General features: G+C 54.7%; 1 protein-coding gene across 3 annotated transcripts in view; it reads right to left on the bottom strand.

The window, feature by feature from the left end:
- MOG (myelin oligodendrocyte glycoprotein) overlaps positions 1-23,490 on the bottom strand; it is a gene marked incomplete at its 3' end in the record, with an annotated part of 51,921 nt that overhangs the window by 7,381 nt on the left and 21,050 nt on the right. For 2 of the 3 annotated variants that reach the window (XM_079781238.1, XM_079781237.1), the window contains exons 2-6: positions 19,510-20,447; positions 8,067-8,233; positions 3,778-4,032; positions 2,458-3,180; positions 472-819 (exon numbers count right to left, since the gene is read on the bottom strand). In XM_079781238.1, the coding sequence (XP_079637364.1) occupies positions 472-819; positions 2,458-2,539 (430 nt within the window). In that variant the 5' untranslated portion in view covers positions 2,540-3,180; positions 3,778-4,032; positions 8,067-8,233; positions 19,510-20,447. The remainder of the gene's footprint in view (positions 1-471; positions 820-2,457; positions 3,181-3,777; positions 4,033-8,066; positions 8,234-19,509; positions 20,448-23,490) is intronic. The other variant, XM_079781239.1, reaches the window with a different exon arrangement.

Raw genomic sequence — 23,490 nt, forward strand, 5'->3', positions numbered from 1 at the left:
CCCTGAGGCCGGCCAGGGCAGTGCGGCTTGCTCTCATCGCTCAGCAATGCTTGTGGCACGCCCCCAGGCCGTCTGCCCCCCCCCGCCCCAAAACAACCCTTTTAATGGCTGCACGGCGTTCCCGGATGGATAAGCCGTACTCAGCCACGTCCGCACTGTGGGCTGCCTGCTCTGGCGGCTCCCATTCTGAGCAACGAGGCAGCAGACCCCGAGGCCTGGATGCTTCTCTGGAGGGCTCCCCGGAGGCGGTGTGGGGCTGAGGACGGCGAAAGCCCAGGCCCCGGCCTCCCGGCGGAGCGGGCCCTGGGAGCCAGGGGGTCAGCGCACAGCGGGGTTTCCGCCAGTGTGGGGGCGCAGGAGGCAGCCGACCCCTGGTTCTCTCACCACTGAGGCTTCTCTGCCCCCCCCCTCCGGCACCCATAAAACTCTGTCACCAAAAGACAGGAACAGCCGAGGGCCTGCGGCACCCACCTTCCACCTGCAGCTCCAGCGCCGCCTCCTCCTGCTGCGCGTGGTCCCGGAAGAAGCAGGTGAAGCCGCCCTCGTCGGAGAAGCGCACGCTGAGGATGCGCAGCGCCACCCGGCCCTCGGCGATGGCGCCCCGCAGCAGCTCGGTGCGGCCGCGGTACTCGGGCGCCTGCTCCTCCGCCTGGTCGCGGCCGCCGCGGTACAGGTGCACCACGCGGGAGAAGGGCGGCCGGTGCCAGCCCACCTCCATGCCGCTGGCGTTCCGGGCGGGGGCCAGGCGGCAGGGCAGCTCCACGGGGTGCCCCACCAGGGCGCGCACGGGCCGCCCCGGGCCCACCACGCGGAACTGTCCTGTGCGGGACACCGGGCGTCAGGGGCGCGCCCGGCGGGACGCGGCTCTCCCTGGGGCTGGACGGGCGTTTGGAGGGGCGTCTGAGCCGGGAGGGAGCTCCCTTCCTGGACGCCTGGGGCGAGCGGCCCAGCCCCCAGCCCCGCGCTCAACCCGGCCCCCAGCCCCGCACTCAGCCCCGCGCTCAGCCCGGCCCCCAGCCCCGCACTCAGCCCCTCACTCAGCCCCGCGCTCAGCCCGGCCCCCAGCCCCGCACTCAGCCCCGCACTCAGCCCCGCGCTCAGCCCGGCCCCCAGCCCCGCACTCAGCCCCGCGCTCAGCCCGGCCCCCAGCCCCGCACTCAGCCCCGCACTCAGCCCCGCGCTCAGCCCGGCCCCCAGCCCCGCGCTCAGCCCCGCGCTCAGCCCGGCCCCCAGCCCCGCGCTCAGCCCCGCGCTCAGCCCGGCCCCCAGCCCCGCGCTCAGCCCCGCGCTCAGCCCGGCCCCCAGCCCCGCGCTCAGCCCCGCGCTCAGCCCCGCGCTCAGCCCGGCCCCCAGCCCCGCGCTCAGCCCCGCGCTCAGCCCGGCCCCCAGCCCCGCGCTCAGCCCCGCGCTCAGCCCCGAGCTCAGCCCCGCCCCCAGCCCCGCGCTCAGCCCGGCCCCCAGCCCCGCGCTCAGCCCGGCCCCCAGCCCCGCGCTCAGCCCGGCCCCCAGCCCCGCGCTCAGCCCGGCCCCCAGCCCCGCGCTCAGCCCCGCGCTCAGCCCCGCGCTCAGCCCGGCCCCCAGCCCCGCGCTCAGCCCCGCGCTCAGCCCGGCCCCCAGCCCCGTGCTCAGCCCCGCGCTCAGCCCGGCCCCCAGCCCCGCACTCCAGCTCGGCGCGGGCTCCCGCTCGGACCTGGCCAAAGCGGGCGGACTCCCCACCGCCCCCCCTCCCCCCGCAGCCTCCCCGCGGCCAGCGCCCCGCGCCCCGCGCCCCGCGCCTGAGACCTTGCTCCGCAGGCGCCGCTTCCTGGCTCCTCGGACCCCAACCGGCCAGCTGGGCGCCCTGCACGCGCCTGGCTGTTCCCACAGGGACCGTGTCTCCCCGTTCGAGTCGGAGCCGCGGGGAGATGGGAGCCCCGCTGGCTGCAAGGCCCCGGGAGGGCAAGGGCGGCCTCTTCTGTCAGGGGCTCCCCAGGGGCCCCCAGTTTCTCTTCTTTCTCCCGGGACTGAGCACAGGGCACCGCCAGACTCACCGGCTCCTGCCGCGGGCACGGAGCACTCAACCCCATACGATGCTGCGGGCTTTCGGGATCGGGACCCCTAAGCTGTCACAGACCTGTCTCCCTGACCCCACGGCCACGGACCTGTCTCCCTGACCCCACGGGCACGGGCCTGTCTCCCTGACCCCACGGCCACGGGCCTGTCTCCCTGACCCCACGGCCACGGGCCTGTCTCCCTGACCCCACGGCCACTCCAAGGGGCTGTTCCTGTCACTCCCTGTTCGCTGGGGCAGAGACCACAGCCAAGCAGCCAGGAGGCACCTCCCGGAGAGCCTGGCGGAGGGTCCGGGCCAGGAGGCAGCCGCCCTGTCTGAGGAGGGGCCCCCGAACCTGTGTCTCAGAGGAGTCTGCACAGCCGCCGGAGGAGGAGGGAGCGGGCAGGAGTCAGGACCGGCCTTACCTGCGCGGCTGCAAGGCGACTGGAGCAGCAGCAGGAGGAAGGGCAGGCGGCCGGGCAGAGGGGAGCTCCAGAAACGCGCCATCTTCACTCTCCCGGGACGGGACGGGACGGGACAGGACGGACCAGCAGAGGCCCTGGCCTGCAGGCAGGCGGCGCGGCCTGTCCCACCACTGAAGACGCCTGGGACAGACGAGGACAGACGAGGCAACGCCCCGCCGCCCTCCTCCTGCAGCTGGGCCCCACGTCATCCTTGCCAGGCGCTCACACAAAGGGCCACAGACCCAGGAGATGACAGGGGTGGCCTGCCCACCCCCTGAGCTACAGAGAGGAGGCTGCCTGGCACCAGCCGCCCTCCCCGCTCCCTCCCCGTGACCCAGCCTTTGAAGGGGCTCCTGGGATCTGACCAGCTGGGATCGGACCCTCACTCCTTGGACCTCAGGGAGCAGCTTGCTGAGTCCCCCGCCCCCCTCCCAGTATTAGCCAAGGGAGAGGGATCACTGTTGGCCTTTTAAAGGGGAAGGAACCTTGAGTTTCCTCGTTCTAACGCCTCATGACTGAAACTGCCCGCGGCTTCCTCCAGCTGCAAGTCCAGGGCCAGGCCGGCGCCCAGCGGAGAGCAGCCCCTCGGCTGAGCCAGCTTCCTGCTCCCGAAGGACAGGCAGGAAGGTCGGGACAGCGTGGCCTTGTAGGGAGGGAACTTCCTCTACCCTCAGGTCCTTTCCACTGGTCACATAGACATGAAAAGACAGCGAGAGAACATGACCAACTAGATTACATATGTGCTCACGGGCACCCCGACACATGAGAGCCAGAGGCCCCCAGGCCGGAGTGGCTCAGGGCAGAAAGGTGAAATGAGATGCTGCTGACATTCCGAGCTAGGGCGAGGGCTAGGCCTCAGGGAGGCTGTGGGGCCTCAAGGGGTGCAGCAGGGAGGGGGTCAGTAACCAGAAGCTGGCCTGCCCTATAGGCAGGTGGAAGGGTTATCGCTGATAATCTGACATCAGAGACACGGCCCCCAATTAAACACCTTCTAGGCAGCTAACGAGGACAGAAGTTTCGCGAGACCACAGGGTCTTGGTTGCCTTTAGGTCAAAACAATCCACACACCACAGAGGCATACTTGGGGTGACTCCTTCTGATCCCCACAAGTTGAACGTCGGGAGTTGATGGCCACCATGCTCAGAGAGGCAAGCATGGGAGGTTAGCAAGGTTAGTAGATGTCAGCATAGCCAAAGCCAGAACAGACACGCCCCCGCCTGGCTCCCTCTCTGAGTCCTCAGGCCACAGGGAAAGAGCTGTGGGATGGGGTGTTTCCCTCACCTCCTGAGGTCAGCGAGACCAGCATCAGCCGATCGGCGGCATCCTGCGACCACAGGGATGTGCACGCGCGTGAACGTGCCGCCCAGGGGAAGCTGTGAGCGCCCAATAAGCGGCCGCTTGCCCAGTGGCTGCCCCGGACAGTGGTGCACAAGTCCCCGATCCTGTGTGAAATGCACCGCACACAGAGGAGAGAGCTGTTGTACTCTTAAAAATTGGTCCTCTGATTTCTTTGCACATTTGCTTCTGTTTCAAAATCTGAAGGTATAAAATAATATACTTTGAAAAACTTCCCTCCCAGCCATGTGGCGCCAGTTTCGGTTTCCTCTGAACCCTGCACGTGTGCGCACTGGAGGGAGCCACGGGGGGCCGTCCTGGGACTGCATCCCCACCCTCCTTTTCTTTCTTTTTTTTAAATTTAATAAATCTTTATTGTTCAGATTATTACAATTGTTCCTCTTTTTTCCCCCAATATCTCCCCTCCACCAGGTTCCTATCCCACCCTCTGCCCTTCCCCCCCCACACACACTGTCATCATCCATAGGTGTACGCTTTTTGTTCAGTCTCTTCCCGCACCCCCCACACCCCTTTCCGTTGAGAATTGTCAGTCCACTCCCTTTCTATGCCCCTGATTCTATTATATTCACCAGTTTATTCTGTTCATCAGATTTTTTATTCCCTTGGTTTTTAGATTCACTTGTTGATAGATACATATTTGTTGTTCATAATTTTTATCTTTATCTTTTTCTTCTTCTTCCACTTCTTAAAGAATACCTTTCAGCATTTCATATAATTCTGGTTTAGCGGTGATGAACTCCTTTAGCTTTTTTTTTTTTAATCTGTGAAGCTCTTTATCTGCCCTTCAATTCTGAATGATAGCTTTGCTGGGTAGAGTAATCTTGGTTGTAGTTTCTTGCTGTTCATTACTTTGAATATTTCTTGCCACTCCCGTCTGGCCTGCATAGTTTCTGTTGAGAAATCCGCTGACAGTCGTATGGGTGCTCCCTTGTAGGTAACTAACTGTTTTTCTCTTGCTGCTTTTAATATTCTCTCTTTGTCTTTTGCTCTTGGCATTTGAATTATGATGTGTCTTGGTGTGGTCCTCTTTGGATTCCTCTTGTTTGGGGTTCTCTGTGCTTCCTGGACTTGTAAGTCTATTTCTTTCACCAGGTGGGGGAAGTTTTCTGTCACTATTTCTTCAAATAGGTTTTCAGTATCTTGCTCTCTCTCTTCTTCTGGCACCCCTATAATTCGGATGTTGGTACGCTTGAAGTTGTCCCAGAGGCTTCTTACACTATCTTCAATTTTTTAAATTCTTTTTGCTTTTTTCTTTTCCGGAGGAGTGTTTTTTGCTTTTTGGTATTCCAAATCTTTGACTTGGTTCTTGCAATCCTCTGGTCTGCTTTTAGGTCTCTGTATAATATTTTTTATTTCAGTCAGTATATGCTTAATTTCTAGTTGATCCTTTTTCATATCCTCGAGGGTCTCACTAAATTTATCGGCCTTTTCTAGGAAATTCTTGAAAAACCTTATAACCGTGGTTTTGAACTCTATATCCATTCTTTTGCTTTCCTCCATTTCCTTCATTTGTGGCCTGCCTCTTTGTCTCCGCATTTTAACTGCTTCCCTGAGTTGATAGAGTGGCTTTGTGTGCTAGGTGTCCTAGCAGGGCCCAGTGGCTCGGCCTCCCCAGTTACCTGAGGTGGACACGCTTGGTGTGCCCCTTTGTGGGCTGTGTGTGCAGTCTTGTTGTCGTTAAGCCTTGATTGTTGTTGGTATCACCGGGCAGAGTTGATCTCCAGGCCAATTGGCTGTGAGGATCAGCAGTGTCTCCGCTGGAAGGGCTTCTGTGCTCAGCTGGGATGGGGCCGAGTCTCAGGGTGGAGCAGACAGCCTTGGTTTCCTGTCAGCCCCGCCCTACGAGGGCCCTGTGTCCTGCGGCAATGGCTGTGTGCACCTCTGAGAGAAGGCTGCTCTTGAGTTTCGCCCGCTGCCAGACAGTCCAGTTTCTCCCCGAGTGAGTGTGGTACCCAAAGTCTCACCCAGAGCTGGATTTCAGTACAGTCGGGAGGTTTTGTTTTCCTCCCGAACGAGAAAGCTAGCCGCGCATTAGCTGCCTACTCTCTCCACGCGCTGCGAGTAAGCCAGCCGTGTATTCAGCCGCCCGCCCTTTCCGCGTGCGTGGGTCTCCGCACCTCTGTCCTCCACAGCTCCTCTGGGTCTCAGTGTCCTTTTCTCTTTCCTTCTAGTTGTAGAATTTCCACTCAGCCAGCTTTCCGGTGGTTCTGGACGATGTCCGCTCTGTCTTCCAGTTGCAGTTTTAAAATTGTTGTGCGAGGCCGCAGTATAGGTGTTTACCTTATGCTGCCATCTTGGTTTCTCTCCCCACCCTCCTTTTCTTTAAAAACATGGTGATATATTCACATACCAGTGTCTCGAGAACATATTGTATACAGCTACACAATCTTTTGTTGCACGAATGTATCATACTTATTTAACTAAGGATATTTAGGTTGTTTAAATTTTTAAGTTTCAATTTACTAGGTTGAAATAAAAATGTATTCAATTAATTTATATTAATAAATACCTAACAGCAGATGCCATGTATCAAGCTCTACATTAGGCCTTGATTATAAAACCTGCAGCCAGACAGAAAAGCCCCTGCCTTTATGAAGTTAATTCCAGTCTCACCCGTCCGTGCACCCAGGGCACAAGGCGGGGGTGTCAGGACACCCTTTGCCACCTTTTTGCCTCACGTGGAACTTGGCCGTGAGCAGCAGGCTCCTAACCCGAGGACCCGGTGCCAAAGGGAACCTGCGCGAGTGCAGGAACAGCCCTCTCCCCGCGGCGGCGCCACTCGCTGCGTGCCATGGGGCTTTTTTTGCTTTTGCTGGTCAATGTGGCACTTCTTTAGGCACAGCCATACGGAGGGGGCCGCGAGCTCCTCACAGGGCAAGACAAGGGTGTGTGCCTGACTGCTCCGGCCCCCACGGTGCCCACGTCCCTGCTGAGAGGCGCCAGCAGAGAAGGTGGCACTGCTTCCTGTGGGAAGGGAGGGCAGTGGGCGGTGGGCAGCTTAGAGCCAGTCCGGGGGGCCTCAGAGGTGTGGGAGGCAAGGCCACTGGGCTTGGGCTCTGGCCCCGACCTGTGCTGCTATGCCGTTGGACTTCACTCACAAAGCGCAAACGGGAAAAGAAAATCCCTAAGAATGTCAAGACTGTGACAAAGGTGATTGAAAACCCAGTACAGTGTCTCCTTCTAAGCACGGGCCGTGTGCCTGCCCTGGTGGCCCCTGAAGCGCACCAGCCGCTACCAGGAGGAAGGGTCACAAAGAGCATGCGCACTGTGACTGTAATAAACGCTGAGAGATCCCCTGCACCAGCTGGGCACTTTGTGCAAAGACAGGCTCAGGGAGCCAGGCCTTCTAGCCTCAGAGCGGGCCCTTGTAAGGAGGCGCGCTGCCCCTGCGCGGCCTCCGCGGCCTCTCTGAAGGGGGGGACAGGCGCGGGAGCGCATCCGGCTGAGGACCACCCGGGTGAGCCTGTGGGGCGCCCTGTGCAGCCCTCGAGACGCTGTAGTTGCCTCTGCCCGGGGCGTCTCCGGGGACTCCTCTGGCGACACACAGGCACGAGGAGCTGGACGCTATCTTTCCACCTGTGTGGCCCTGTCTGCAGAGCAGGTGTGTGTCTAATGTGTCTGGATATTCCATGAAGACTCAGTGACCGACAGACTGAAAGGCATTCTAATGTCTGTCCACGCAGCCAGCCTGGCATCGATGGGCTGGGGCTGCGCACAGTGTGGGCCGAGCTCGGAGAGCCAGGCGGCTCTTCCGGCCGCTGTCCTCATGCCGGTGACAGTGCAGAGGAGGGACAGGGGCGGCACCAGCCAACGACGCCTGCCAGAGGGTGAAGTTTCTTGTTACTATCCTAAAATTTACCGATATTTTCATCTTTCCTGAAGAAAAGCACTCAGGGTCTTGAGGAGAGGCGGGACCCCGAACCACAGCCTGGACTGAGGCTGATGTAACCCACAGGCCTCCCTCTCGCAATGCCCCCCTCACCAAAAAAGATCAGGCCTCGCTCAGCAGGCGCAACTACAAGCGGCTTCGGAGAGCCAATGAGGCCACCCCAGCCCTCCCAGAGGCGCCTCTGAGCTCCTTGTGGCGGCTGCAGACGCAGAGCCCGGGATCCTGCCCCTCCCGCTGCTGTGTGAGGACCAGAATGGGCCCTACGTGTTTGCGCGCTCCAAGCAGGCACTGGGGTGGCCTGTGGGGTCCCCAGGCCTGTCCTCACCTGCTCTGTCACCATCAAAGAAGGCTCCAGCTGAGCAGCAGCTCGCGTCCACCCAGCAGTCCATTGGAAGGCTCTTGGACTAATCCGGTGGCCTCTGCCGTGCTCCCCGTCCCCTGGGGATGTGCTTCATGTTGTCTGTGTTCGCATGTAGGGCTTCCAGCTGCCACCTATTGTAGTAGTAAATATGGTTTTATTTTTTTATATATTTTATTGATTTTTTACAGAGAGAGGAAGGGAGAGGGATAGAGAGCTAGAAACATCGATGAGAGAGAAACATCGATCAGCTGCCTCCTGCACACCCCCCACCGGGGATGTGCCCGCAACCAATGTACATGCCCTTGACCGGAATCGAACCCGGGACCCTTGAGTCCGCAGGCCGACGCTCTATCCACTGAGCCAAACCGGTTTCGGCTGGTTTTTATATTTAAAAAAAAAAACAAGAAGAAAAGCACTCAGCTTGTTGTGAATTGGGCAATTAGGCTTTTTTCTTTTTTTCTTTTTTTTGTTTTTTAAAAATTCTTAGTTTTAAAATAAATCTTTATTGTTCAGATTATTACAATTGTTCCTCTTTTTCCCCCCATAGCTCCTCTCCACTCAGTTGCCACCCCTCCCTCTGCCCTTACCTCCCCACAACTGTCCTCATCCATAGGTGTATGATTTTTGTCCAGTCTCTTCCTGCACCCCCCACACCCCTTTCCCCCCGAGAATTGTCAGTCCACTCCCTTTCTATGCCCCTGATTCTATTATATTCACCAGTTTATTCTGTTTATCTGACTTTTTATTCACTTGATTTTTAGATTCACTTGTTGATAGATATGTATTTGTTGTTCATAATTTTTATCTTTACCTTTTTCTTCTTCTTCCTCTTCTTAAAGAATACATTTCAGAATTTCATATAATACTGATTTGGTGGTGATGAACTCCTTTAGCTTTTTCTTGTCTGTGAAGCTCTTTATCTGCCCTTCAATTCTGAATGATAGCTTTGCTGGGTAGAGTAATCTTGGTTGTAGGTTCTTGCTATTCATCACTTTGAATATTTCTTGCCACTCCCTTCTGTCCTGCATAGTTTCTGTTGAGAAATCAGCTGACAGTCTTATGGGTACTCCCTTGTAGGTAAATAACTGTTTTTCTCTTGCTGCTTTTAATATTCTCTCTTTGTCTTTTGCTCTTGGCATTTTAATTATGATGTGTCTTGGTGTGGTCCTGTTTGGATTCCTTTTGTTTGGGGTTCTCTGCGCTTCTTGGACTTGTAAGTCTATTTCTTTCACTAGGTGGGGGAAGTTTTCGGTCAGTATTTCTTCAAATAGGTTTTCAGTATCTTGCTCTCTCTCTTCTTCTGGCACCCCCATAATTAGGATGTTGGTACTCTTGAAGTTGTCCCAGAGGCTCCTTACACTATCTTCATATTTTTGAATTTTTTTTTTTTTTTATCTTTCTGGTTGGGTGTTTTTTTGCTTCTTTGTATTTCAAATCTTTGACTTGATTCTTGCGATTCTCTAGTCTGCTGTTGGATCTCTGTATATTACTTTTTATTTCAGTCAGTATATGCTTAATTTCTAGTTGGTCCTTTTTCATATCCTCGAGGGTCTCACTAAATTTATCGGCCTTTTCTAGAAAATTCTTGAAAAACCTTATAACCGTGGTTTTGAACTCTATATCCAGTCATTTGCTTTCCTCCATTTCTTTCATTTGTGACCTGTTTCTTTGTCTCCACATTATGGCTGCTTCCTTGTGTTGTTAGAGTGGCTTTGTGTGCTAGGTGTCCTATAGGGCACAGTGGCTCAGCCTCCCCAGTTACCTGAGGTGGACACTCTTGGTGCACCCCTTTGTGGGCTGAGTGCACAGTCTTGTTGTAGTTAAGTCTTTTTTTAAAAAAATATATTTTATTGATTTTTCACAGAGAGGAAGGGAGAGGGATAGAGAGCCAGAAACATCGATGAGAGAGAGACATCAACCAGCTGCCTCCTGCACACCCCCCACCGGGGGATGTGCCTACAACCAATGTACATGCCCTTGACCAGAATCGAACCTGGGACCTTCCAGTCCGCAGACCGACGCTCTATCCACTGAGCCAAACCTGTTTCGGCTGTAGTTAAGTCTTGATTGTTGGTATCACTGGGAGGAATTGACCTCCAGGTCAATTGGCTGTGAGGATCAGCTGTGTCTATGATGAGAGAACTTCTGTGCTGGAGACACCCTTATGAGGCAAGACTTGCTTTAGTGGTGCTTTGGTGCTCACTGAGTCTGCCCCCTGAGTGTGTCCCTTATGGATCTGAGGAGTTGTAATCTGGATGGTCCCACTCTGACGCCTGGGTACACTGGTTCTTGGATCTCCAAGGAGGTGCTAATTTAGCCTCTGCCTGAGGCCACCCAGCAGGAGCTACGGAGAGATCTGCAGATTCCTCTTCTTTGTTTGGGTTTGGAGGTGCCCAGATGAGGCCCAGCTGTGAAGCAATGCAAGCTGCTGTGGGGCCTTGGGCCTTTTTTTGGATGTCCTGGGTTTCACTGACTCAGCTGCAGTTTGATAGGTAAGTTTAGATTTCAAAGGACCAGGTCATTCATATGCAAAAGCCTCTGCGCACAGCTTGACTGGAGCGGGGTCTCAGGGTGCGCAAACAGCAATGGCTTCCCATCAGCCCTTCCCTAAGAGGCCCCCGGTCTCAGTGTCCCTCAGACCCTCGGTAATCGCTGCAAGCACCTCTGAGAGAAAGCCGCCCTTGAGTTCCGCCCGCTGCCAGACAGTCCAGTTTCTCTCCGTATGAGTCTGGGTCCCCAGAGTCTCACCCGGAACTGGAGTTCAGAGCAGTTGGGAGCTTGTGTCTCCCTCCAGATTGAGAAAGCCAGCTGCGTGCTCAGTTGCCAGCCCTCTCCACGCCTGCGCCTCTGTACCTCTGCCTTCTGCAGCTCCTCTGAGTCTCAGTGTGCTTCCTCTTCCCTTCTAGTTGTAGAATTTCCACTCAGCCAGCCTTCCTGTGGTTCTGGATGATGTCCGTTTTGTCTTTTAGTGTAGTTTTGATGTGGTTGTGTGAGGTGGCAAGTTCAGGTGTTTACCTATGCCGCCATCTTGGTTTCTCCTCTTTATTTCTTCTCGAAATGGGAACGAATTGCTCCGATTTTGACCGAAATGCTGATGGTGGAACAGGTAGTGCCAGCCTCAGAGCCCGCGGCCAGCTCTACAGAAAGAAGCCTTCCTCCGTCAGGCTCTGGAAGCAGCACGGGTGCTGGATGTGGTGCCCTCACTGTAGGCTGGTGCAAGAATACAGCCTCCTTCCCATCGTCCCCGCTCTCCCCCGCCTTCTCCAGGTCCCCGGCACCTTCCCTTCTCATCAACATCCCCACAGGATCTTTTTGTTGTCAATCCTCACATGAGCATATTTTTTCCATTGCTTGTGGGAGGGAGGGAGGGAGAGAGATGGCAGGGGGCAGGGGCTGGGAGAAAATGCACAACCAGGTACGTGCCCTTGACCAAGAATCAAACCCGAGACCCTTCGGTGGGTCCAATGCTCTAACCACTGAGGGCACCCCAGCCCCCTCCCGCCAGGGCCAGGAAGTGCTCTGGTCTGCCTGCGGCTGACTGCCCTCTGCTTCCCCACCGAGAACTGGTCACCAAAAGCCTTTCCAGGAGGAGGAAAAGGCAGAGGCAACAAGTACAAAAGCGGGCACCCCCATCACTGGCCCTGCAGACAAATCCTTTCTTGCTGTGCTCACTGCACACTCTGCACACTCACTGCTCACTGCCACGCTCACTGCACACTCACTGCTCACTCACTTCTCACTGCCATGTTCACTGCAAACTCAGTGCACACTCACTACCATGCTCGTTGCAACTCACTGTTGCGCTAGCTGCACACTTTCTGCCGTGTTCACCGCACACTCAGTGCACACTCACTGCTGCACTCACCGCATGCTCATGCCCTGATTACCTCTTTCCTCCACTGTTTGCCTGAACTATCACTGGGAGAAGGAGGCCCAGGTGCCATTCTGCCCCAGTGCAGTCCGGGGCGGCACTGCTGGGGGTCAGTTACTAAGTAACTGCTCTGACCACAGGAAAACGCTGTGGTGGCCATTTTGGAACTGAAGCTGTCTTGTTGCCCATAATTTGGGAGCCTGGCAATTAAAGTTTCTTCCTTCCTTCCTTCCTTCCTTCCTTCCTTCCTTCCTTCCTTCCTTCCTTCCTCCCTCCCTCCCTCCCTCCCTCCCTTCCTTCCTTCCTTCCTTCCTCTCTCCCTAGCAGAGAGCACTACATGGAGGGATAATTATGAGCCTGGAATTCCTGGGGCTCTTTCCGGACTCCTAATATCCCTATTCCAAAACATGGAGGGCCCTGCATCTTCACACATAAAAGAAGCTCAGATGCAAATCCCAGCTGCACCACTGCCTGCTGCCCGCACCTCCGGCTTACTTCCTGGGAGACCTGTGACCTTGGGCAGACAGCCTCAGCCTCTCCAACTGTAAACTGGGAGTTACACCACCCATGTCATGGGGTTGACAGAGTTACACGAAAAAGGTACATAAAATGCTGAGGCCTGTTTCGGGCTGTCTCTCAAAATCCGTAATAATACCTACTGTGCGGGGCCTGTGCATAGGTCAGGCCGTGAGGGCAGGACGTCCTGCTGCTCTCCCAGCATCCTCCTTGGTGTACATGACAGTATCACTTGGTTAAAAAATGCGGGACAAAGTGGTACCCCATCTTTAGACCCCAGCTTTTATATACCCCTCTCTTTCAGGCTCTTGTGTCCCCTATCAAGCACTTTCTTGCATTCTAGTCCCCCAGGTCAATATTTACACTCTCACTTGATCAACTAAATGTATTTCTTTATTCATTTGTATTGATTTCAGAGAGAGACCTCGATGCGAGAGAGACATGTGCATCCAGTGCCTCCTGTGGGGTCCCCACCGGGGATCCAACCTGCCGCCCTTGGTCCACAGGAGGACGCTCCAACCAGCCTGGCTTGATCACGTTCACTCAGGGTGAGAAGTTTGGACTTTTGGGTTGAAATTCTGTGGTAAGGACATTTGTCCTGATGGGGAACTTCGGGTGCCTGCTGGCCTGGAGGGGCTGCTTGAGGAGTGGGGACGGCCTATGATAGACAGTGTTGATCGCTGCTCTGGCTGTGTTTCGGGGCCACTGGTGGGTTACGTGCAGCGAGTCTTCTCTCCCGTCCCCTCACCTTTCACTTCTCTTAACGTTATTCCCACGGCCACCTTCGAGCTCCCGCGATGCTCACAGCACAGCCCGGCCTCTCTGTGTTGTGCCAGCTTCCCTCTGATCCACTGACGTTTGCCCAGTGGCGGCTCGCCTTTGTGGACATGCCAGGGAACATTGGTGCTCCCGACCCACAGCACCCCGCCCGGGGTGCTCGAGGACCCTCGGGGTGCCAGATGAGGAAACTGAGCTCCAGATTTTAGAACAACGAGCCCAGCCTCGCCGCTGTGGCCCAGTCACGGAGCATCGACTATGAGCCAGGAGGCCACAGGGCGGTTGCAGTCTTGATCCCTAGTAGGTGGTGTGCAGCAGGCAGCTCCTTAGACGAGGAGGCAATGATTCTCTCTCACGATTGGTATTTCTCTCCCTCCCTCCCTCTTCCTTCATCTCTGAAATCAATGAAAAGTATTTTTAAAAAGTAAACATAAAATAAATGAATAAATAAATAAAATAAAATAATGAGCCCAGTCAAGTTGAATCAAACTCCGTTTTTCTTGTTGAATATACTCTTTGACCAGAGTGTTTGGTTCCCATTTGCCCTTGGTTGTCAGCAGCATTATGAATGGTTGGTGTGGCCACGTCACCATCCTATATAATAAAACCCTGACATACAAATTGACCAAACGGTGGAATGACTGGTCGCTATGATGTGCACTGACCACCAGGGGGCAGCTCTTGCATTGAGCATCTGCCCCCAAGAGGGAAGCGACTGGCGTCAGCAATCGGGGAGTGGGGCCGGCCAGCAGGCGGTGCCAGGCCGCCAGCCAAGCAGGTACCAGCAGCCCCCCCCCCCCCCCCCCCCGCCATTGCCCCGCCTATCTGTCGCCCCGCAGATGGCCCTGATCGCTGGCCTGGCCTAGGGACCCTACCCTATAATTGGGAACAGTCTCTTAGATTTAAAAATTAAAACCTGGCAAGACCCCTCTAACACTGAAAAAACAGGATGATGCAGCGATGACATGCATGGACTCTGGCTTGCACATTTTGTGGTCAGCCCTGATTCTGACACTTATAACTGTGTGACAAAGCCAATTACTTAACTTCTCTCTGCTTCAGTTTTCCACCCATAAGATGGGGAAGACGGCACTACTGCCTCAGAAGGACCATGTTATGTACTACTTTTTAAAATCAGGGCAGCTGAAACCGGTTTGGCTTAGTGGATAGAGCGTCGGCCTGCGGACTGAAGGATCCCAGGTTTGATTCCAGTCAAGGGCACATACATTGGTTGTGGGCACAGCCCCAGTAGGGAGTGTGCAGGAGGCAGCTGATCGATGTTTCTCTCTCATCGATGTTTCTGGCTTTCTATCCCTCTCCCTTCCTCTCTATAAAAAAATCAATAAAATATATTTAAAAAAAATAAAAATAAAATAAGGGCAAAAACATGTAGCTGCCCATACAACAGCAAGATGCATTCACCTGCATGAAAAGTATGGTCACTGGTGCATGCAGCATCCCGGATTGCGAGGGGATGTCCGGTTGCTGGTTTAGGCTTGACATCCACTGAGGGGACCCAGATTGCGAGAGGACGCAGGCCAGGCTGAGGAACTCCACGCCCCCACTCCTCCCACCCCTGTGCACGAATTTTGTGCACTGGGCCACTAGTATCCTACCTAATAATAGACAAATATGCAAATTGACCGTACCTTCGTTATGCCCACAATTGGCCAGGAGGCGCGGGGGGGGGGGGCGGGACTCGGGGTGGCCGGGGTGGCTGATTGGGCCAGTGGGACACTGAGCTTGCCTCGCCAGCGGCGGCTCAAGCTCAGCATCTGCACCATGGCTGTGCTGTGGCACAGAAGGGGCCTCTGGGGCAGCGAGCTCACGTCCCACCGCGGACCATCAAAAGAGTGGGAGCTGGGTGCCTGTCCGCTCAGGCACCAGGCCTTTCAGAAGCCTCCGCTGCGGCGGAGGCTTCTGAAAGGCCTGGTGCACCAGCGGACAGGCACCCAGCTCCCCCGTGATCGAAAGCGAAAGCGTGTAGGGGACCCTACACGTGCATGATTCAATCATGCACTGGGCCTCTAGTCCTGTATAATAAAGGCTAATATGCAAATTGACTGAACAGTGGAACCACCAGTCACTATGACGCAAACTAACCACCAGGGGGCAGACACTCAACGCAGGTCAGTGCACTTCCACAGGGGGAGCTCCCTCAGCTAGAAGCCCTGAGCTGGGCATAAGCCATCAGTGGGACATCCCCTGAGGGGTCCTGGACTGCGAGAGGGCACAGGCTGGGCTGAGGGATCCCCCTCCCCGTGCAGGAATTTTGTGCACCAGGCCTCTAGTATAACTATACGTAGGTGTAGTTTTGTGATCAGAGATGCGTGGATGGTCTTTCTCTGTTGCTCGTGGGAGTGGGGCTCTTGGGGTGCTGCTGGAATGAGCACTTCCTCAGGAGGATGAGATACGGTAGCAGCTTTCTTTTCACGGAATTACATCCTCGGTTTCCAAGGTCCCGCTTCCCTCAGTCCCTCCCGGCAGCTGAGTGGCTGGGGCTGCAGCAGAGCTCCGAGCCCGCCAGCACCCAGAGCTTCTGTCCCCCGGGCACTGGGCCGGCATGGTCTTCGCTAGTTGCAGCCCGAGAGCGCCCTGCACCGAGTCCCGAGGGTGCGAGAGCTGAGCTGGCCCACAGCCTACTCCTTCATGGAGACTGACCAGCACGGTCCCCCTCGCCATGGCGCCTACCGGCCATGGCCTTTCTTGGGGTGCCTGCCTCAGGCACCTTCCCTGCCGCCCAGACCACGGCCTGGGGCTGCGCCTCTGCTCCCGCTGGTCCCTTCCCCAGCGCCTGGGGGTCACCGTCCTGGGGGTCACCTTGCGGCCTCCGGGGCAGCTGCTCAGATGGCTGCCCTGCTGCCGGGGCCTCCCCTCCCCCGTCCGTTATTCATAAGGACATCAGTATCAGTCCCTCCCAGAAAAACTGCGAAGAAGAAAAACATGTTAACACATGGGACTGTAAGCTTTTTGATTTGCTTCCTGAAATGGTTTATTCGGTTACTGACTCCCCAACATCAGCTCCAGCAGTGGGTTAGTGTGACTTCCTCCGAGAAAACCAGGATTGAAGAGGAGCCATAAGCTGCACCCGGGCCTCAGAGCGGGTGTGGGCACGCTGACTGCGGGGCTGTGTGCTCTCAGGGCAGGGCGGCGTGGGCGCCGTGGCTTTGCGGCCGCCCCTCCAGGTGGCCCCCACATTGCGGTGATCTCACCCCGCCCAGCATCTGTGCCCCGCACATTCAGGCTACACGTTCGAATCAGGGCTAGGAAACCCCGCAGGCTTCCTAGACACGGGATTCCCTCTTAACGGCACATACTGTCTGCTGTATTCTCACAGGGAGCATGTGCCTTTATAATAACGACTAGAGGCCCGGTGCATGAAATTCATGCATGGAGGGGGTGTCCCTCAGCCCAGCTTGCACCCTTTCCAATCTGGGACCCCTCTCACAATCCAGGACTACTGGCTCCCAACTGCTCACCTTCCTGATTGCCCCTAACCACTTCTGCCTGCCAGCCTGATCACCCCCTAACCACTCCCCTGCCAGCGTGATCGATGCCTAACTGCTCCCCTGCCAGCCTGTTTGCCCCCAACTTCCCTCCTCTGCCGGCCTGGTCACCCCTAACTGCCCACTCCTGCAGGGTTGATCGTCTCCAACTGCCCTCCCTTGCAGGCCTGGTCCCTCTCAACTGCCCTCCCTTGCAGGCCTGGTGCCTCCCAATTGCCCTCCCCTGCTGGCCATCTTGTGGTGGCCATCTTGTGTCCACATGGGGGCAGGATCTTTGACCACATGGGGGCAGCCATATTGTGTGTTGGAGTGATGGTCAATCTGCATATTACTCTTTTATTAGATAGGATAGAGGCCTGGTGCAGGGGTGGGGGCCAGCTGGTTTGCCCTGAAGGGTGTCCCGGATCAGGATGGGGGTTCCCTCGGGGCATGGGGAGGCCTGAGGGGCCTGTGGTGGTTTGCAGGCCAGCCAAGCCCCCCAGCGACCCAAGAGAAGGCCCTGGTATCTGGAATTTATTTAACTTCTACAATTGAAACTTTGTAGCCTGAAGCGGAGTCAAGCCTCCTGCTCGCTCCGTGGCCGGCAGCCATTTCTGTTGGGGTTAATTTACCTTCTATAATTGAAACTTTGTAGCCTGGAGTGGAGGCCTAGGCTGGCCAGGGCAGGTGGAAAGCTTGGCTTCCTCCATTGCCGGGGGCAACCATGGCCTGCTCTCTCCAGCTCTGTGGCTGCCGCCATTTCTGTTTGGATTTGTTTACCTTCTATAATTGAAACTTTGTAGCTTGAGTGGAGGCTTAGGCCAGCAAGGGCAGGCGGAAAGCTTGGCTTCCTCTGTTGCCTGGGAAACCTTGCTCTCTGTGGCTGTAGCCATCTTGGTTGGGTTTATTTGCATACTCGCTCTGATTGGCTGGCGGGCATGGCTGGCGGGCATGGCTGGTGGGTATAGTGAAGGTATGGTCAATTTGCATATTACTCTTTTATCAGGTAGGATGTTTAAGAAGCTACAAAACAAACAAACCTGGAAAAGCTCCTTAGTCGGGAAAAGTGCTCAATCTCTGAAGGGACCTAAGCTCGCCTTGTCACTAGTGCTACCCAGTGGCCAAACTAAGTCACTGTTCTGCTGCTGAACACAGAGCCAGGGCGGGGGAGGGGGGGTGGGAGGGAACCCAGGTGCAGTCCAAGGGGATGCAGAGCTTGGGGGGCGTGCCACAGTCACTTGCCAAGCGGCAGAGCTCACACTTGCTGAACTGTGACTCCATCGCTGAATTCAGGCAGGCCTAGGCGGTATGTGGCATACCAGCACTGAATGCCAACCAAAGGAGGAAATGCGAATTTGCATTCACGTGGGGTTTTTAGCCTCTTCAAAGTGCTTTCTACCATTGCATTTGTTCCTCACAATAGTATGCGGCATAGAAGATCCAATGGCTTCAGCTTCTTCAGATGAAAAGGCAAGGCCGGAGGGGTGTGAACAGCCCACGGTCAGTCAGATGAGCATTGTCTGGGCAAGACCCGGAACCCTGGACTTGAGTGACCAGACGCATTCTGTCCTGCTGCAGCTGGGTGTGCAGACATGCAAGCTTGATTTCATATTTAGATGTTTTATTAGGAACCGTGACCTAGGGTTCTCTAAGGTTGCTTTACCATTTCTGTAGCCTGTGCTTTGTTTTCTATCCCTTTTTATTATTTGCCCTACCATAACTCTGTTTGGAGAGCTAATTTTTAGCAATAGAGCTAAATTTATGTATCATTTCTTTTTTTCTTATTAATCAAACATTTTAACTTCCTTCAGTCTTCAAGTCGCCACCATATGTACATGTTGAATAATTCTACCCCAGAGTAAGGAAACTTGATATTTTTAAATGAGTGCTCATAACAAATATATGTATCTTTTTATTTTTATTTTTTACAGAGAGAAAGGGAGAGAGATAGTTAGAAACATCGATGAGAGAGAAACATTTATCAGCTGCCTCCTGCACACTCCCTACTGGGGACGTGCCTGCAACCAAGGTACATGCCCTTGACCAGAATCGAACCTGGGATCCTTGAGTCCGCAGGCCAATGCTCTGTCCACTGAGCCAAACCAGTTAGGGCTGTATCTTTTTATTTTTAAACTAGGCCCGGTGCATGGAGTGTGCACCGGTAGAGTCCCTCAGCCTGGCCTGTGGGGATGGGCCAAAACCGGCTCTCCAACATCCCCTGGGTGGTCCCAGATTTTGAGAGCGTGCAGGCCAGGCCGAGGGACCCCCACTGCACAATCAGGGCCAGGGAGGGACTGAGGGAGGGCTCCAGGGCGTGTCTGGCCCATCTTGCCCAGTCCCCATTGGCTGGACCCCAGCAGCAAGCTAACTTACTGGTCGGAGCATCTGCCCCTGGTGGTCAGTGCACATCATAGCAACTGGTCGAACGGTCGGACACTTAGCATATTAGGCTTTTATTATGTAGGATAATAAAGCCAGAGCGTGGGATTATTTTGCTGTCTTTCTGGATTCCAGTTCTTAAATCACCTGACCAGGCCTAAGGACTGTAAAGACCGACACCATGTCTCGGTCATGGGTGTGACCCCCAAGTGCCTGGTTTGTGCCTTACTACGCACATACTTACTGACCGAATGGAAAAAGAAAACCTGTGGCCAACTGAGTTTTCTTTATACTCTGGTGATCCTTCCAGTGGCAGCTGTAGAAGGCGCAATTAACAAATACTAACACCTTTACGAGCCCTTAACAACAGTGTCCATACCCGGCAGGAAACACCGCGTCCTCGTTCTCTCCTTCTGAGAGACTTCTCGATGGTGTTCTCTTTCTCAGGCACGGGTCCCCATTTGCCTGTAGTTTGGTAATTTCTGGCAAAATAACAAATTCACACAGGATTTACCCAATTCTACTTCCAGGAAATCCTTCTTTAGATAAATCCCTGCATGTGGGAAATGGCATATGTGTCGTTATTCAATGGAGCATGGTTTGTAATTGCAAAAGATTATAAACATCTTAAGCTCCATCAAAGGGGCTTATTGCTGAGAAACAGCAGCCGTCGCATAGTCAAGAGTCCACATGACGACACCCTACTGTTCATGTGTGCTCACGTGTCTCCGTGCCACCTCCAAGCAGGAAAACATAATGTTCCGCTGTCTTTCTGCTCTTCTCCACCAAAATACACACGTGAAGAAGACTGCTTCTAAATAAACACAACAGACCGTAGGTGTACCTCACAATATAAAATTAAGACATTCTTATAAATTATGTTTTTATAAATTAAATTTGGTCTAAATTGATTCTATTCTAAATCCTTTTGAAATAAGGTGATTCCTTGTCTAATTTATATTTATTGAGCTCACTCTAAGAAAGATATATCCATCCCCTCTGCCCCCAAAATAAAGGGAAGCCAACATCCTGGAAAAAACCTCAGCCTTCTTATTCGCTAAGGTTGAAGTAACTACAAGACAGAAATTGGAGTGTGCGTGACCCAGAGCGGGAATTACTCAGGAGTCCAGTCCAGAGGATGGCGAGCATGCACCTGTTCTAGCTGGGCCTCTGCCCAGCGCCTTTCTCCTCCTCCCTGAGCAGGTCCCCCCTCACTCCCGCCACGTAAGCCGCCACTTACTTTGTACGCATCCTGCCTGGGCTCCTGGAGTCGGAAGCCACATGACCTCAAACCGCCTTAGGAAAATGAGTGAGGAGCTGAAAGATTCAAGGGCACTTGCTTGGTACATCCCCCTGCTATTTCCTTTCTTCCTCCTTTCCCCTCCCGCGATTTTATCTCCCCCCCCCCCCCCCAGGCTTCACTTGGGTTGGTGTAGGGAGGGGGACGGCCATGGGGCACTGGCTTTAGGAGAAAGCACAGGAGGAAGATGAAGGAAGACGCCCCGCTCTGCCCGCTGCCTGTTCGCAGCAACCAGGGACCATGGAGTCCCCAGTCCTTTCTTAACGCCTGTCCATCTGGTCTCGGTCTCCTTTTTTCCCACCCCCTTGCCCATCCTACTTATAATTATCCAGACAAAATGAAAGTCTGTTCCAGACACAGCTGGAAATTCTCCACTCTTGTCTCAGTTTCATCACAGGGTGTGGGGCAAGACCACCGAGGCTGGTGCTTGGAGGGGCACTTTCTTAAGAGAAGCGAGAGAATAGCGACCGCCTTCCTGGTCACATCTGCTGTGGGGCTTGGCAGTAGGGCTGTCCTGTGGTGAGCACTGTGCAGGCACCGGAGACGGCACCTGGAGTGTGGGCAGAGGGCTGGCGCCTGGAGTGTGGGCAGAGGCCTGGCGCCTGGAGTGTGGGCAGAGGCCTGGCGCCTGGAGTGTGGGCAGAGGCCTGGCGCCTGGAGTGTGGGCAGAGGCCTGGCGCCTGGAGTGTGGGCAGAGGCCTGGCGCCTGGAGTGTGGGCAGAGGCCTGGCGCCTGGAGTGTGGGCAGAGGCCTGGCGGGCGGCAGGGGCTGTGCAGAGGGCCTGCCAGGCCTAATGCTGAAGAGGAAGCTGAAGCTTCAACTTGCAATCCTAAAGGCTGCTTTAAAAAGAAGCCAGAATTTATATTTCTATTTAAAAATGTCCAAGGGACTGTAATAAAAAGGCCAAAGGCCCAACGATGTCCAGTTTACTGAAAGATCGTCCTGAGGCGGCGTCTGGTGGTCCCTCCATCGCTACAGCCACACGTGACCCTGGCTATTCACACACTCCGGTGATTTCTCCAGGTGAGCAGTGATGATTTTCTCACCACCAGGGTCTCTCCTGACAGAAAATGCAGCCCCAGAAACAGTCATGGGACGTTTGCCGGGAGGAGAGGGCAGTGGGCGCCCGGCACCGTGGACGGCGAGGTCTCAGTTCCTCCAACAAAGCCAGTGAGCGCGGTGCTGCCCAAAGGGAGCGCTCCCCGGCTGCTCCATGCCCGCGAGTCGACCCAACAGGAATCTCACTCATGTAGTGGTCGCCCCGTGGTTTCACCCGCAACAGCGATGCTGACCCACAGGGCACTCCTCATGGTGCCTGAGGGGCGCTCCCACAGCTGGCCATCAGGCTGAGCAGGGGCTTGGCATCCGATAAACAAATGTCCTCATCTTGGCTTATTATGTGTGAGACACTGGCAAATTATTAAATTCACTGGAGTGTCAGCTTCTCCATTTACAAAATAGAAATAAAAGTATCTACGTCAGAGAATGTAATAAGGAGTGGATGAGATAATTCAGCAAAGCAAACTGGTGACAGTAAAGCCGACGCTATTATCATGACCCTGTGCTTCACAGGCAGAGGGCTTACGTGTGTGGAGTGTGTCCTATGAGGGCCCGTGGGAGAAACACCCCATTTCACCAACACCCAGGTCTTCAACCAGCAGCGGAGACCACCCAGAGTGAGTGGCTGGGGCAGCCACGTGATAATTCTGTGCAGCGCACTGACCACTCACCTTCCTGTCAGAGATATTTTTGTTTATCTTTGTTTTCCTCAAGGCACACAAATTCCCTTTATTTATTTACTTTTAACGTTATTGTTGAGAATATTACAGATGTCCTCCTTTCCCCCCATTGCCCTCCTCCAACAGAATCCTGCACCAGCCCAGGCCGTCACCACCCTATTTATTGTCTGGGTCCATGGGTACTGCATAGCCTATATAATAAAATCCTATATAATAAAAGTCTAATATGCAAATCAACCAAATGGCAGAACGACTGGTCACTGTGATGCACACTGACCACCAGAGGGCAGATGTTCAATGCAGGAGCTGCCTCCAGCCCACAGGCCCCAGGTCAGCAGCGGCCCCCGGATCACCCTGCAGAGGGAGGCGACCGGCAGTGGTGGCAGGGTGATCGGGGGATGGGCCAGCCGGCGAGTGGGTGCCCCCCACCCCATCTCCCTGCCGGTCACCTCCAACGCGGGTGCCAATGAGTTCCCCTGATCACCCCACCAGTCACCCCGCAGAAGGAGGTGACTGGTGGTGGTGGGGGGGGGGTGGGCCAGTGAGTGGGTGGTGCCAGGCCAGCCAGGGCGGGTGCCAGCAGCAGCCCCCCCCGCCCATCGCCCCGCTGGTCACCCCACAGATCAGCCTGGATCGCTAGCCAGGCCTAGGGACCCTACCCGTGCATGAATTTCATGCACCAGGCCTCTAATATCCATATAAGTTCATTGCTTAATCTCTTCCCTTTCCCTCTACCCCCTTCCCTCTGAGATTTGTCAGTCTGTTTCATGTTTCCATGCCTCTGATTCTATTTGTTTATTAGATTCCTTGTTCATTTACATTGATTTTTAGATTCAATTGTTGATAGATATGTATTTATTGCCATTTTAGTGTTCGTATTTTGATCTTTCTTCTTCTTCCTCCTCCTCCTCCCCTTTCTCCTCCTCCTCTTTTTCTTCTACTTCTTCTTCTCCTTCTCCTCTTCTTAAAGAATACCCTTCAACATTTCATGTAATACTAGTTTGGTGGTAATGAACTCCTTTAGCTTTTTCTTGTCTGTGAAGCTCTTTATCTGCCCTTCAATTCTGAATGATAGCTTTGCTGGGTAGAGTAATCTTGGTTGTAGGTTCTTGCTATTCATCACTTTGTATATTTCTTGCCATTCCCTTCTGGCCTGCAAAGTTTCTGTTGAGAAATCAGCTGACAATCGTATGGGTGCTCCCTTGTAGGTAACGGGGGCTTTTCTCTTGCTGCTTTTAAGATTCTCTGTTTGTCTTTAACCTTTTGGCATTTGAATTATGATGTGTCTTGGTGTGGTCCTCTTTGGGTTCCTCTTATTTGG

Source organism: Cnephaeus nilssonii (genome assembly GCF_951640355.1).
Source record: "Cnephaeus nilssonii genome assembly, chromosome: 9".
NCBI lineage: Eukaryota > Metazoa > Chordata > Mammalia > Chiroptera > Vespertilionidae > Cnephaeus > Cnephaeus nilssonii.